The following is a 16,357-nucleotide window of genomic DNA, read 5'->3' on the forward strand; positions in this document are numbered from 1 at the left end:
CTATACATGTTGGGCACACATGAATTTATTTCCACACATACATGGGTAAATCTGTGAAGGTGGAGTCTGAGGATTCAAAGGGCCACTGCCCTCGAGATTACCCCTCACTCTGGACCAATTTTGGATTTTCCTCAAAGAGATTACATAGTCTCTCAATCAAACATCCTTGAAAAACTCAACTTACTTCTAAGACATCTCAGCATCTACTGGAGCTGATAGTGGGAGCCATATTGGAACCTGCTGGGCTTGGTGGCAAGTACTTTTACCCTTTGAGCCATTTCACTGGCCCCAGGCTCCTCTCATAGAGCACCCGGTCCCTCGTGCCGCCTGGGTGGGCTGGACAGTCAGATCCACATTAAAGTTTAAGGCTTTAAGTCCATGCCTAGCAGTCAGAGAGGCATGAGAGCAAACTAAAAATGCAGAGCTTCCCATTCAGGACATCAGGAATTCCAAAGGAACAGGGCTGAGATCGAGCTCAGTGCTAGAGTGACTGCCCAGCATGCAAGAGACCCCAGGTAAAAACTGTGTTTGGGGCTGAGATCAGCTCACGGTGGAACTACTACAGTGCTAGATCTCATGCAGAGGCTTGTGTGACAGCCTCACATCTAAGCTGTCCCTGCAGCAGGATGTAAAAAAAAAAAAAAAAGACTTTAGAAAGCCATTTTATATGTAAATTCTGATTTCTATGAAAGAATGCTAAAAATTTGCAGGTATTTTCAAACCAAAATAGAAAACATCACAGACAGGTGAGCTACCTTGCACAGCTGACTCAACACGTCACGAACAGATAAGCCATCATGTGCACCCTACAGCTGTGGTAGGGTCAAAGTGCAGGGAGAGCCAGCATGCTTTTGTTTTCATCAGAGCTCCACATCCTGCTGGGGTTCTGCATGTCAGGGAGAAGCATGGGAGGGGCTGCAAGATGGGGCATGGCACAGATCAGCATGGTGGGTGGTGAGGCGTCCTGGGTGACTGGCACACAGATGTGGTCCATATACCAGAGGTATTATGAGGCAAGAGATAATCATAGAATAAGAAGGGCTTGCGGCTCCGAAACTGGTTGTCACCCAACCATTAACTCTCCCAATCCACTGCTGTTTCAAAGTCCAGCAAGCTGTGGTGTGAAGTCTGTCCTTCACCATGGTCATCCTTCGTCTGGCCCGTGCCATCCTGAACCTCCGTTTTAGCTTAATCTCTGCTGTTGTGAGAAATACTCTGACCCAAAGACATGCTGGGGAGAAGTGCTTCATTCCATGTTATTAGGCAGTCATCACCAAACTCGGGGCAGAGACCCAACTGGGCATGTGAAGCCCAAACCACAGAGGAACATGCTTTGCTGACTCCATCAAGTTCATGCTTGAGGAGCAGCTGCCCAGGGGATGGTGCCGCCCACAGTGGGAAGGGAGCTCAGGTTAAGCGTAATACCATCTCCCTGAGCTCCATCCTCTAGTGGGCTTCTGGTCTAAACATAGCACGATTACCATGGCAGACACTGGAGAGTTTGCAGGCATCTCTCAAGGAACACACAGGCCAAGATGCACACGGTCCCATTCATTCCTCAGGGCAGCAAGCTGAATGCAGAATTCAAAGTCAATGAGACAATATACCATACTTTTGTTTCCAGATTGCAATGGAGCCTTTCTTCCACTCCAAACACTCTTATATAGGTGCAGGGTATGTTTACATACATATGCATGTATGTATGCATACTGGCATATGGTATATATAACATGAATGTTATATATATACACAAGAAGGCAAGGAGAAAAATATACGCATGCATATGCATAAACATTTAGCTTGAACTTTATTAAATTCAACTAACAGTAGGAGTCTCTGTGGTATTTCAATCCTTGAGAACACACGGGGAAATGAGTGTCACCTGGACCAAGGAGCTCACCATTCAGAGAGGACACAGACTGAAAGCCCAATCCACAGCCCGTCAGCGTGGTGGCTATTTATAAGAGGAGGCGGGACGTCTTCTGGAGGTCTAACTGAGAGCAGCCAGCGGTGGACTTGACCCATGCTACAAGGGCTCAGGTCTTAGCTTCACTCCGTGGAAGCCATGTGATATCCAGCATCCAACTTGAGCTGCAGAGCCCTGTTATTAAATCGAATGTCTACATAGTACCTTCTCATTGGGGTGTCAAGCTTACATAATATAACAGCCAACGTCACTCAAGGAGAAGATGCTCAAGGCCTGAGTGATGTAGTAACACAAATCAGGTTTGCCTTTCAGACAATAAAATTAACTGAACATGGTGTCACCTTCCCAGGGTTGCCGCTGTGGTGACTGGTTACTGCAAACTCCACTGCTGCCAGCCACACAGCCCTTGCTTGGTCCGAGATCTTTACAAGTGTCTTGCTTGTTTTAGTTTCTGTAACTAATTAGCTTATTTTTTCCATTCTGACTTAAATGCTACAGAAGGTTTTCTTTACCACTAACCCTTTCCCAGGGATTTTTAAACACCTGACTTCCTATCCACAAGAAGACTCTTAGGTGGCCGCTTTCTTCACACTTGCGAGAGCCACACAACAACCTCTCTTCCTCAGAGGAGGCTGACTGCAGCAGTGGTGTCAAGGACCAAGACTCTGAGATGGAGGTGAGTGTGGGAGGCAGAGCCCAGAAAGAGCTATAACTGTTCTTGGGAGCTAAAGTTGCGCATCACTGGAAAAGGCACTAGAAGTAAACAACAGCCCCCCAGAACAATGAGAAGCCTAGAAAAAGGTCACCCAAGAGGAGGAGAAAGATACGCTGTGGCATGGTGGAGTGGAGAGGAACCAGCATAGGAAGAGACCTTTGGTTATTGATGGAGGAGCCCCCAACCCAGGGCAGGGTAAACGAAACTGCTAGATAAGCCCAGGTCAGTTTCTCCACGCTTCCTTCCTGAGCATAGCCAATCCTGTCAGCTTTCTTGTTCCAAGATGCCCCAAGGACCTTCTACGACAGGCTCTGAAGAAGCATAGTTCAGAGTGGCCAGTCTCCATCTCCACTTAGTTGGTTCACTGACTACAGGCCGAGAATTAAACAGCTTAGTGTTGCAGAAGGACATGCATTCTCCAGTCATGGAGGACTTGGGAAGGCAGAGTTTAGGCCACGGGTATTGGGTGCCTGGTAGGTGCCAAGGTGGCCTAGATGTGCTAACGTATGCCATCCTGTTTAACCTTAGTAACTTAACACCAGGCACGGGGTCTGTTTTCCAGGACCCAACTCTCAATGTCCAGTGTGAGAATGAACAGAAGCAGCAGCTAGGAACCGAGAGGCAAGAAAACGGGCTGGAGGCCTGGAGTGTAGGCACTATCCTCCAACATCCCTCACCTCTTCCAACCTGTGCATTTAGTCCTGGCCTTTCATAGAGCATTGGTTTTCAGTTTCTCCCTGTAACACGGCATTGTCCCCAAGTGACCATGTATTATCCTGCTGTTATGTCACAGACTGAATAATGTGCTTCAAATATGCATGTGTGTGCATGTGTGCTCATGTGTCCTCAGGTGCGTCTGTGTTCAATTCATGACCTGCTAGAGAGGATGGGACAGTCTTACACCCAGATGTCCTGCCAGTGCTGTGGGACCATCTCCTTGGGTAGCAGTTGCTGCAGTCATGGGTGCCTGGCACCAACGACATTTAGCTCGTTTTACCATATCAAGATAAAAAAAAAGAATCAAGATCATCATACTAACCTACAAGTTTACTTTAAAAGCAACTGAGAAAGTCAGAACGAGTTCTGCCTGGAACAAGACGGGTGGGCATGAAAACCAGAAACTTCTTAAAGCTCCTCAGTTCTTTGTCTATCAACCTGCTATTTTGCTCTTGAAAAATCAAACCAAGAAACAACCAAGCAGGCACCTACTATGTGGCAGGTACAATCCAACCATCATCATCATCACCACCACCACCATCACCACCACCACCACCACCACCACCACCACCCCCTTCACCCTTCTCTCTGATTTTTAAGGAAGAGGGGGAAAATCCAGCATCTGGAATCTGGGATCCCTGCAACTGGGCTGGGGCTGCTAACGACCTCCCAGAGATAATCCAAAGGGCTGATTTAGCAAAGCCCATTCTTGACCTTGACACAGGACAAGGCAAGCAAAGGGGAAGGACTTGGGAGGGCAGAGTGAAAGAAAAGGATCCTGGACGCTAGCTCAGATCTCCGCAGGCCCCTCCCCCATTCAGCTAACACCTGGCTAAGTTGGAAAACAGAACCAGCCCAACCTTCCTACTGGCAGCAATTGAAGCTGTCAGCTCTTGCTTGTCACCACTTGCACTGGAAGGCCTGGGGCAGCCACAAGAGCCCTAATTAGGCAGAAATGACACTTCTACAACTGACCTGCCAGGACCTTTGGCGGACCAGTTAACACCATTAGCTAACATGTTTAAAAAGTGTGAATGTAAATGAACAGCCATTGGCTTTCAATGGAGTTGGCCGGTGGTACCCCCTCCCTTCTCGCTCTTTCTCTTCTTGCATGAATAGCCCACTTGTTTTCTCTGGTATTGGAGGGAGGCGTGAGGAAGGAGGGGTAAGAAGGCCATCCTCTGAGCAGACAGACTATGTTAAAGCATAAACAAGCTCCTAACACCAGAGAGACCATCTCTTCTGGCCTGCATATGGCACTGAATGTGGCCGGGCTCCAGGGCCACCAGGACAGAGCTAGAAGACAGCAAGAGCCAAACAGGGCTGACAGAGGCCAGGCCCCACTCCACAAGCCATGACCAGTGAGCATGGCCGTCCACGCTCTAAGCACTTTCTTCTAAAGTTCTTCCGGGGGTCCAACTGTGCTGTCAGGCTGATGCTGCTGGGGTACACAGTGTCAGTGTGCCTGGTCCCTCACTGCGGATGCCAATACTTACACAGTGAGCTCATGTCCTACCTGCTGCTGTTATTTCCCACCTGGAGTCGCACTTCACTTTGCTCTTCCCTTTGCAGCCACAGAATCCGTACACCCCGACACTCTCCATCTGTAGGAGGGAAGAGGAGAGTTTCACTGTGAACACTTGGCTTTGTTCCCTTGTGGCTCCTAAGACACACACTCAGTGCTGGCTGACACTGAAGGGAAGTTAAAGTTGGGAGGTGAGATGGCAGAGGCGCCTGGCTCCTGGTGTGGGGACATCCCTTGGCACCTACTACCTCCTTGTTGTGTGGCCTTGGGTGGTGTTCTTAACCCTGAGTCTCCACTGTTTTCATCTGTAAGACAGAAAATGCCTCACTGCATAAAGTAAGAAACAAGAGGAAGAACGCGCTGTGAATTCGGGGAAACTGCTACCTGAGGGTCAGGAGTTACGGTGGGTGTGAGCTGCCCAAGCCAGGAGCCACAGGGGCTTCTCAGCCTTCACTTCTCTTGGTGGACAAAGTAAAAACCTTGTCCTTGTTCTCAAGGCACACTGGACACAGCAACCAGTATATCCTCAAGAAGTCCCTTCTTGGCCACCCAACCCTGCTTGTTATTCTCAAGAGGGTACACGGATGTAAAATGACTCCTGCAAAACCATGGGTAGACTAGTTATTTACTCCCTCTTGTACTTGTAGACCGCACATAGTATAAACGGGAAGCAGACCACACCTACTTCCGGGTGTTAGGGAACCCTGAGAACCAGCATGGGTACACCATGTGGGTCTAGCTCCCAGGATGGGGACTGATACTACCTGGGCACCTGGGCAGGAGACTCATGCTTGTTTATTATTAACGATAAGTAGAGTCAATCAAAAGGTGTGTGGTAGAAGGAGAAATGCCAGTGATGACCCATAAGACAGGAGCAGGAAGAAACCGGTCTTAGTTTGAGGGCAGAAGGAGAAAGTACTAGGGACTGCGCTTAATGAAATTTAGTGGGGAGGACGGGAGGGAGGGAACCCCCCCTTGCTGTGCAGCATTTAGTGCTTTTAAGCTAAATACCTCAGCATATTAAGCAGATAGAGAAAAGCCAGCTAGAAGATGCCATCCAAGTGAACCACACTGAGCTCAGAAAGCCTGTAGGAGGTGCCGGGTTTGACCCCTTTCCCATCACGTGCCTGGTCCTGGCCCGGCTGTTTAGAAGAGTGGCTCCTCTCCAGCTGTGGGGCTTATTGAAAGCCTCTAGCCCCTGCCTGGTTTTGGCACAATTTCTGCAGGTGCCTCCTACTGTGGCTACAATGGACTGCTTGGAGGTTTAGACTCGTCAACAGCTACTGGGAAGAGAGGCGGGCAATAGCTAGGGAGTGCAGTCATTGTCTTAAAGGGCCAGTGACATTGTGTGTCACTACCAGCAGGGCCTGAGGCTCTGGTCCCTGCTAATGAGATGAACCCTGTCTCCCCACTCACTCTTTCTCTCTTTAATGATTTAACTTGATCGCTTTGGTTCCTTTCTGGAAAGGGAATTGCTCCATTGATCATATAAAGTAATTGCCTGTAAAACATTGCACTGCAGCGAGCGAGAGAGAGAGCCTACAGCATCCCTGGCTGGAAATGTCATGGCAATTGAAAAGCTCTTAGCCCAGTTTAAGAATGGGGTGGCTGAAGACACTGTGTGTGTGTGTGTGTGTGTGTGTGTGTGTGTGTGTGTGTGTGTGTGTGTGTGTGTTGTGTCTGTGTATAGAACCCCAAGTAGGCCTGTGTTCCTAGAGTTTGGACATGTGACAGGGAATTTCCCTCTTGTGGCCTGCCATGATTTTTGCATAAGACTCTGGGACAGAACAAACACATTATGAAATAAAACCCAAACATCTTTAACCCTAAAATTGGGTACAACGGGAGAAGTTATTTTCCTAACGGTTCATGATATTCTTTTCTTAGAACCCTTGTATTCAAAGGACACCCCACCGGAGCAGCCTGATTTAGGAGGGAGGAGGCAAGGCAGTACCTTCCCCTCAGAGACAGTAGGGCCTGGTTGGGGAAGGAAGGATGGACGGGCTTGCTGATGTTTCAGACTTGTCACTTGGCGGCAGCAGTGACTCACTCTGGGGATGGGGACCACACACTTGAGTAGTTTTCATAAACAGCTTTCTAAGTAAGCATGGCCTTGCTGAGAAGCAGGAAGAATTCACCTGGGATGGGGTGATTTTTCTAGGATCGAACCTCCCAGCTAAATAAACAGGAAACTTGTTAGTGATGGTTTCTTCCCTCTGAGGTTTGTGTGTAAACAAGAGAAGAGCTTGTTTCCTTCTTCACTGGCTACAAGTGCCCTGTGATGTGTCTGTCAACAGCTTTGGGTGAATCCCCTTCATCACCAGACACTGCAGGTTCTTCTGCAGCCCAGGAGCTAAGGCAGTTGACACGGTTGTAGGTTACTTTTTGTTTCTTTATAGGCAGAACTCCTGCCATCTTGCTGATAGTCCAGCAACCCAAGTTGTGAGAAGACAACTTACAAATTCAAATCTGGCAGAGGATGCTGAAGGCCCTGTGTTTTCCAGTTAGTGGTCCTGCTTGAACCTGAGTCAATGCAGAATCGATTCCTAAGGGAGGAAAGGCCTGTTGGGCCTTTGTGGGATGCAAGAGAGCATTATGAGTGGATGGACCAGAGTGTGCATGGTGAAGTCAGACTGTGCCATAGGAGCCAACTTCACTTCCTCCTCCAGGGAAAGTCTGCAGCAATCTCCCTTCCTCCAGAAGTCAGGCCTGACTAACCCCAGGAGTGTCCTGTTTGGTCCTTTTTCCTTTTAGTTTGATACAAACCCCAGCCTCCCTCCACTAGGGATTTTCTTCCAGAGTTAAAGATTATTTAAACTATCTAACTGAAAAGGGCACACACTTAGTTACAGACACCAGTGTGAATGACTTGTTGGGATGACTTACCAATGCACATGACAAGCTGTAGGTGACACAGGGTGCCATAAGGGGTAAAAATCCTTTTCTACTTTTGGAAAGCACAGTGTTTCTGTCAACAATGCGGCAGAGGGCTGACAAACCCAGATGTGGCATGTGAACCTTTTCCCAGATGGGTCAAGAAAGCGTGGCCTAGCCAACACACCACAGAGGGTCTAACTGGCACCAAGAAGGACACCAATGATTTTCTGGACATTGGGCTTGAACAAGAGTATGAAAAGTTCCACGCCATCACCCATGAGTCTCAGCTGAACCCAGAGAACATTCATAAGGGAAGGGGAACATGGACACAGATAGACATGGCCTCCATACATACACAGGCACACACACACTCTCTCTCCTCACACACACACACACACACACACACACACACATGCAGGCACACACAGGCACACACACAAACAAGCACACGTACATACAGAAGCACACACACACAAGTTATTCATTTACCAAATATTATTTGGTGGCGAATTTCAAAGAGTTATAATTTTATATTACATTACTCATGCTGATGGCATCTCCTGCTTCCGCAGATTTGGATTTGTCTCCCATAACAAAAAATAATTTTCCATTATTATTGAATTTATTAGAAATATACAAACGTTTTAATTGGATATATAATACTTTTCTGACAAAGGTCTCGGTTGTGAATTCAAAATAGCTGTATCTTCAGCAGAGCAGTATGTGATTACACACATCCTAAAACTTCTAAACATCATTCTTTAAAAGAAAGAGATGGTTAGAATCCCTTGGCTTTACCTAAGAAATTAGTCTTTGATTTTTGCACTCTCAAAAACCTTATGTTCTTGTCAATTTGGTACAAAAAAGTGAAAATATTTACAAGCAACATTTAGGTCAGATCTACAGAGTCAGATAAATCCCAGCAAGTGCTGGCATGGAGTGATGTCACACACACACACACACACACACACACACACACACACACACACACACACAGGCACACACAGATGGGGTGGGTGGGTTCTTGGTCTCTCAAACAGGAACCCTGCTTTTACTCTAAAGACGGAAAACTTCTTTAGTAGGTTCAGAGGGCTGAGGCTAGCTGACACCTTGTGAGCTCATTTTTTGCGAACTTTTTAGAAATAACATTTGGTCTCTCACCCTCAGTCAGTGTTTCTCCTGGAGGATTAGTGGAAACATCGTTTTCCTGAGTGCACAGTCCTGACCATTACGCCTGCTTCACAGGTACGATCCCCACATCCTCTGCCGGCCTGCAGTCCCATGCACTGTGTTAGCTTTGGAGCAGGATTCTCATCTAGTGCATTACCTCAACTCCAAAACTGCGAAGGGCTCTGGTGCTCATTCATTCACCTATGACTGGCGTGTTTGAAAAACACGATTAAATCACTACTAAGAAATAGCCTCAAATGATTTCATTCACCGCAAGTCCTAGAGTTCACTTCTCCAAAGCACAATTCTTGGAAAATAACTCTTGCTCTGCAATTGTGACGAATAGTTTAGAAAGACTAAAAAGTCCAGAACAGGCTGCTTCCCTCCCTTTCTCCCCCACCCATGTCAATATGTCTCTGTGTCTGTATACCTGTGTGTCTGTCTCTGTCTCTCAGTGTGTCTGTGTGTTTCTCTGTGCCTGTGTATTGAAAAGGACAATACGAAGACAAGTCCAGCCAGAAAGATATAACAGCAACAGCGATGACACACCCAACACGTGGTGGTACATACAAAGACCCAAGTCCCAAACTTCTGACAATGAAATGGTTCCACTCTCCCAAGCTTTGATGTGACTGTCTGACTCCCAGCCTAGCTGCGGCCCTAGCAGTTAAATGATGAAAACAGACATGGTCTGTTGATTTTCTAATAAGAAACAGATTACTCCTCTTAGACTAAAGTGCAGCTTCAGGGGGGTTAAACCCCTTCAGTCAGGGCCTTAGGCTGAATCACAAGAGTCAACATTTAGTTGGGAGGCTGCGGAGAGCTTGGTGACTGAAGGCAAGCCGTGCTGCACAACACTGAGGTGCTCACGAGTGTCTGTCACTCCAGTTTCGGGGTGTCCAAGTCTTTTTTTTTTTTCTGGCCTTCTCAGGCACCGGCATACACAGTTACAAATAAAATCAGCAGAAAACAAGAAAAGCAAACACCCACCTAGCTGGTCCTCTGCACTGGAAACCTCTTTCCCTTCTTTGCTGCCCCCTTTGTGAAAAACATACAAGATATTCTCTTTGCTCAAATAAAAGCAATTGCCTTATTTTGCTATTTGTATCAAGAAAAGAAGTTCAGATGAGAACATCTGGCTTTGCAGAATACTTTCTCGGCATTCCTTGGCTTTATTAGACTTGCACGTACTCCACGGAATACCATGAAGTTGCATTTAACTTCTGTAATGCTTTAAAAATTATAATCTATTTTAAAAATGGCAAAATAGGTTGTTTAAAGGATTTCTCTGGCCTGATCTTTTCCTCTTCTCTTTATGTTCTGAACTCGGTGGGTAATTGCCTCGCTTCTGGCTATACAGAAACTGCACATCTATTTCCTGAAAAACACCAATTAAACTGCCATCGCAGCATCTCCTACGGTATCTGTTGGTCTTCGGTGTCAAAGGCCTTAGAACAAATGGCCGGAAGGCTCTCTGAAGCAGCCTCTGATGGGGCTGCCAACTCTCAACACTCACACTTTACTTCAGCTTAAGCTTTCTGCTTTGCCAGAAGCAAGAGAGAGAAACAGCACGTCAACTTCATGATGTTGCACAAATGCTAAAGGTTACGGTAAAAGTGATGCTTTTCCGGGAGGCTAATCACTTTCAAAGGTCACTAACATTGTCTTAAAAGGAAGGGGTCTCCCCTTCTAGTCTATTTGATCTAGATTTCTGAACGCAGCTAAAGAATGGCTTTTCAATAGGATAGTAAGAACCGCAGCAAAATCTGCCCTTTCCCCTCCCCCTGATCTCCGTGAACATCAGCTTCTCCATGGGGGGCATGAGAGGTGAAGTTTCCACAGATCCTCAGTGAGCCTCACCAAGTTACTAGTCAATGAGGAAACAGACTCAGAGAGGTTATGTGATGTGTGCAAGGCCATGCAGTTGAAGCCTTGAGTTCTGATTCCAAGACTCAATGCGTCCGAGCTTCCTTGCTACACCTGTTTCCTTCGGTCCTTCCTGCGGGGAGTTCGGTCACTCTCTGGTCTGATTCAGAGCAGGGGTTCATAACCTTGGTTGTGGACTTACTAATGTAAAAATACTTCAGTATGAGCCCCGTACTAAGTGTGAATGTGATTTAAACAGGCTCAGGAAGGGCATGAGGGTTAGCACTAGTCAGTGTAGCGGTGACTTGAATAAGACAACAGGCCTCTTCGGGGTGACTCAATTCTAATGCTGCTTAGATGAGTAGACTCTAGACCAGGAGAATCCACAGGTAGCTCCAGTGTGACAGTCACCACAGGAACTGGTCGTCAAAGAGAGCCGCATGATTTTACTAAGACTTCAAGGAAAGCCACTCAACTGACCAGGCCACAGAGGGGGCACCAAGACCCACAGAGCTAGCGTGAGAGACCAAAACCTATGACACTGGAAAGGGTGCATGCTGGGACTGATCAGGTACTGGAGTCCGCAAGGTCGGAGTTTGGGCAGCATGCCTGCTCCTCAGGAACTGTGTGAACCTGGGCCAGTCACTTGTCTTTGGACATTCACTGGCCAGCAGACTCAAGAGGGATGGGCGGAGACCTATGAAAGGAGGAAGACAATGGCAGCCGCTGCTGGGAGCTGCATTGTTGTTATGAGAGGGATAATGATTAGTGTCAGGGAGCACTGATAGATAAAAAATGTAAAAAGCTTTTCTGTCCGCCATCTTTCCTACTTTAATCACTTAGCATGAGGTGTTCACATTTGCTATTAGCTGGGCGATTCTGCTTCTCAGCCCTGACAGCTAAGGGAGGTGAGCACCACTCCTCCCACTTCCCATCCGTTCAGTCTCCAGTTTCTGGGCGTCTGTGATTGAAGACGCCTGCAAGCTCGTTTGTTAGTTCCCTGTGAAAATGAGTTTCAACACAGATGTCAAATTCGGGAAAGTATTCACAAGTACTTGATAGCAGCCCCCAGGTAACTTCTAAACAATCACTTCTGAACATTAAAAGTTGTGGCAAATAGGTTCCAATCTAAGTACAGGTGTTGGATAGGGCTGAGGGAAAAAGTGAACAGATATATTTGTCTTCAACCTCCTCCATTTAAGTGATGACTGACACGGGTTGAAGATTTCTTTCTGAATGCAAACTGAAGAGCATTTCATTTCTCCCATGAAGGACCTCTAACTAGCAGGTTGAGAAAATCTGATGTGCCCCTTATATTTTCTCTTGGATCACAACTACAGAGTAGAGAGGGTCTAGGAGCAGCCACTCTGGTTCTCAATCAAGGTCACCAGAAGGCCCATGAAACTCTATGCAAAGGGCTCCCAATTCTAAACGTACACCACCAAGCACATACCCAGGAGAGTAAAGGCTTGGCCCTGCTGTGTTTACATCTACTATTTATTACCTGTGGGGTGGCTGGCACTCCATCATTATTATTATTGTGGGATATTCATATGCAAACACTTGGAGAAGAGCATCAATCCAAACCACTCTATGTACCGAGAGGCAACATAGAGTTCTCCCCCGGAGAACTGGTGACCGAACCCAGGGCCTTTTGCTTGCTAGGCAAGTGCTCTACCACTGAGCTAAATCCCCAACCCCAGTATACTCATTTCAAAACTGCCCTTGCCTCCCACTCCATGCAGACCCCTGGGACATCAGTGGTGGGTGTACGCATCCTCTCTAGTGGGCACGTTCCCACCCTTATGCTGTGTGCATGTGCCAGGCACTCTGACAATCTCCTGAGCCTCTCTGTACCTTCTCTTCTCTCCCATTCCCAGCTCTCCTGCTCGGTATTTCTAGCCTCACACCAACTCCTTCTCATGCTCTGATGCTGTTGAAGCATTGTCAACATTTAATCTCAGTAGAAACGGAAACAGAAACACCAAGATGTTAAAACAAATTATGTGAGGTTTGTGTGCAATCTGCATACATCTGGGTATACTTTCCAGTAAAATCTCCATTGTTTCTAATATTTGTGGAAAATGAAATTGGGAGTATTCATGAATAACCCTGTGGCTGGAATCTGGCTGCACTATTTCACACTAACAGGCTGTTACTAAGTCTAGAGCATAGGGACATTTCAAGTGAGTTTTCCCATCTCTGATTTCAGTGCACTGATGACTCATGGTTGGGAGTGCAACTGAGATTTAACTTCTGTGCTCTGCAATAGTGCCTGGCACAGGGCAAACGGTCAAGACATCTTTGTGAACTGAACGGTGGAAGCAGAGAGAGAGGTACCTGCACTTCCTTGACTTCACGGTGTCACTTTAGAGGAGGACACAGAGTCTCTAAGAAAGCAACTGAGTCACTAATGACCCTTTCGTGGTCAACTCTTCTCTAAGCTCTGACATAAATACCCTTTCCTCTAACATACTGTAGTTTTTAGTCATAAAGGTAATTCATTTGAAGAAGATTAGATACTGCTAGCATATATGAAGACAAAATTACTGAGGCCGCCCCTCCTGAGGACAGCATGATTAACCCGCTGGCACACACACATCCTTTCAGACAGCCCTGTGCGCCGGTACACACACCTGACACAGGATGATAGTTTCTATCCTTGCCTTTGGGACTGGACTTCCTTATTGTTGCTCTAAGCCCATTGTCTGTTTCCTCTTATAGCTCCTGCCCTCCCCCCATGTCCTCAATCCATTCCTTCTGCCGTGCCTCACTCCTATTTCAAGACGACTCTGTCCCCATTTCCCTCTGCAGGCGTCTCTGTTCTTCAGGTTGTTAGGCTGTGAAGAAATCCTCTGTATCTCCAGTCTTCCCTTCTGTTCTGGGGTACCCGAACTTGAGGCCAGCAGGTGTATAACCCCATGCATTTGTCCCCTAAATCAGGCCATAGATGTGTGTTTCTCTTTACATCTCTAAGAGACCTCTACACTGCCCTCCAGTCTTCTTGGCTCCCTTCATCCGTTACCTAGACCTAGCCACCCTTTATACTCTTTATCTGTCTCTTCCCAGTTGACCTTTACCCTCTGACCTTTCTTCATCATTCTCCACCTGGATTTACTGCTTCCTGAACCACCGAACATATTATCAGTCCCACCACCGTAGCCAGCCAACCACTTCTGTCTTGCCAGTCCTGTGTTTTTAGAAACGCCCCGCTCTTGCGGAATGGTATTCTGATGCTCTCACCATTTCCCTCTGGGCTAAATGTCCACCCCTGTTTCTCACTTCTGAAAGGAAGGACTTATTATGCACCTAACCCCAAAGCATTTGCCAGTTACGTGTTCATGATTTATTGTGTGCAAACTCCACTCACTCATCCGGTAACTGTTTACTGATCGTGCAATCTATGAGGGAGTATACTGATGTCCTACATGCAGCACTCAATAAGAAAAACAAGCCCTGCCCTCATGGGTCATATAGGCCGGGTTAGAGAGAAAGACCCATTACATAGTGGTCTCAGCCCAAACACTTCCAGCCTTCCATTAAAATCTTAACAGAGTGCTGGGGGCTATAGCTCGGCTGGTAGAACACTTTGCCTGACATGCATGAAGTCCAGGGTTCTATCCCTAATACTGCATTAACCAGGCATGGTGACTCCTGCCTGTCATCCCAGAACTCGGGAGGTAGAGGCAGAAGGATTACAGGGTCAAGGTCATCCTCCCCTACACAGCCAGTCTGAGGCCATCCTAAGATACGTAAAACCAAATCTCAAATTAAAAAAAAAAAAGGAAAAGGAAATTAAATGAGGTCTGGGGATACAGTTCACTGGCTGTATCCAGGTGGTAGGGCTCAGAGATCCACGCTGGACACGGAAGAATGGAAAGAAGAGAGTCAAATGGGTCAGCCCTAAGAGGTGAAGGGCTCACATCTGTGGTCCAGGTTCCAAGCTGGCAGAGATCAGAAAAAAGAGCGAGCTACTGGGGGCGAGCATGAGAAGCACAGCTTTCCTTAAGACACAGGACACAACCTACAACAAACCAGGACGGTCGAAGGAGGTGCCTTCCACTGGAGGTAGGTGGGTATGAGGAAAGGGCACCCACGGGAATAAAAGCAATGGCAACATTGTGGGCTCATTTTGAACAAAGGTTCTCTAAAAACCCAGCTGTGAGCAGTCAGCTCTGCAGTGGACATGAAGACGAATGACTAAGCCTCAGCTTCCACCATCAAAGGACTTGCAGCTAGCCAGTAGGGTGGAACAAGTGCGTGATGACCTATCACACCACAGAAAGGAAATCGTCCTCAAAAGAGACAGAGCAGAGGAGAGGAAAAAAAAAAAAAAAACCCGCCTGGACTCTGGCGAGTGCAGACCCGGGAGGAGTGGGTCTCGGTTATATAACCGTACTTACAGAATCAGGTATTTTATTCACCTACATCCAACAGTACATTTGTGGGCAGAGCAGGTGAGATTACGTTTTCCAGATGAGCAATGGAGGAACAAGTCTTTTAAGCAACCTGCTTTCTGTTGGGAACATAAAACAGGCAACAGTAAAACGAGAACACCCTGTCCGTCTCGGCCCACTCCTGCACCATCCAAGTCTCTAGAGCACAGAAATAAGTTCTATCATTGCGTCTGGTACCTGTCAGTCACAGTAAACAGGGAGCCCTCCTCACAGACCAGGCATGACCCAAGACCTTCTCACGTGCTGCTTCTGCATGGCCCTCCACCCTGCCCTGGGTCTCTCCAAAGCACCATCAGCCTTACTGCCTACACTGGGTTTCACCCTCAGGGAGCTTTCTGAGAGAGCATCACGAGGCGTGCAGCAAGCACACTGCGTGGGTTGGAGTGGATGAGTGCCCAGGACCTCCACGGCTCAGGAAGGGCACCCTGGGCTCTTGCATCCCTCTCCCTCTTAATTTCTAGAGTTGAAGTGGCGGGTACCGCTCCCCAGCTTCTGCAAAATGAATTCAAACAGTTGTTAAAATGCCTCCGCGTCTGCAAAACTGTCCGAGGAACAGGGACAAACGGGGCCGAGAGAGCACTAGGAACCATGCACCGAGGAAAGACGAAGAGCGGGCGGGAAGATGACGGGTCCCGAACAGAAAGCTGAGGTTCCTTCCACCGAGGGCAGGAAGCCTCGCGAGATCTAGGGGTCGTGATCTCGTTGCGTTGCCTAGCGACCAAAGGACGCTAGCGGGCCCACTGGCGAAACCCCGCTGTAGCCCTAAGTATCCTACCATGGGGGAAGAAGGCGGCGGCCGCAGCGGCGGGATCTCTAGGGACCTGCTGAAGCTGAAGCAGCAGGCGATGGCGTACTACCAGGAGAACGACGTCCCGCGCAAGCTGGAAGAGCTGCTCAACTCTACCTTCTACCTCCAGCCTGCGGACGTCTACGGGCACCTGGTAGGGACCCGCGGCGAGCTCCCTCCTCCCTCAGACCCACGCTGCGGCAGCGCGCTGCGTCTGCGCCTGCGCCACGGAGTCGCGCCTGCGCGCTGCTGGGCGTAGGGGCCCAGCTAAGCACTGGGCGAGCTTGTGGCGCGGGGAGGATGCGGAGAGTTGACG

The 16,357-nt window shown here is 47.9% G+C and overlaps 2 protein-coding genes across 11 annotated transcripts in view; one reads left to right on the forward strand and one right to left on the reverse strand.

The window, feature by feature from the left end:
* The window catches only part of Hspa12a (heat shock protein family A (Hsp70) member 12A), a 161,392-nt gene that overhangs the window by 144,784 nt on the left and 251 nt on the right, over window positions 1-16,357 (reverse strand). The window contains exons 1-2 of one of the 2 annotated variants that reach the window (XM_017589080.3): window positions 16,030-16,170; window positions 4,876-4,963 (exon numbers count right to left, since the gene is read on the reverse strand). In XM_017589080.3, coding sequence (XP_017444569.1) covers window positions 4,876-4,963; window positions 16,030-16,032 — 91 coding nt within the window. In that variant the 5' untranslated portion in view covers window positions 16,033-16,170. Of the gene's footprint in view, window positions 1-4,875; window positions 4,964-16,029; window positions 16,171-16,357 lie in introns of those variants that run through there. The other variant, XM_063288266.1, reaches the window with a different exon arrangement.
* Eno4 (enolase 4) overlaps window positions 6,755-16,357 on the forward strand; it is a 40,177-nt gene continuing 30,574 nt past the window's right edge. For 7 of the 9 annotated variants that reach the window (XR_005500392.2, XM_039103299.2, XM_006231669.5 and 4 more), the window contains exon 1: window positions 6,755-16,195. Coding sequence is in view for 7 of the 9 variants with exons in the window: in XM_039103299.2 (XP_038959227.1) it covers window positions 16,031-16,195 (165 nt within the window). In the remaining 2 variants the exon portion in view is untranslated. The remainder of the gene's footprint in view (window positions 16,196-16,357) is intronic. The other 2 variants (NM_001134505.1, XM_039103297.2) reach the window with 2 other exon arrangements.

This window comes from Rattus norvegicus, chromosome 1 (assembly GCF_036323735.1).
Source record: "Rattus norvegicus strain BN/NHsdMcwi chromosome 1, GRCr8, whole genome shotgun sequence".
In the NCBI taxonomy this organism is placed as follows: Eukaryota; Metazoa; Chordata; class Mammalia; order Rodentia; family Muridae; genus Rattus; species Rattus norvegicus.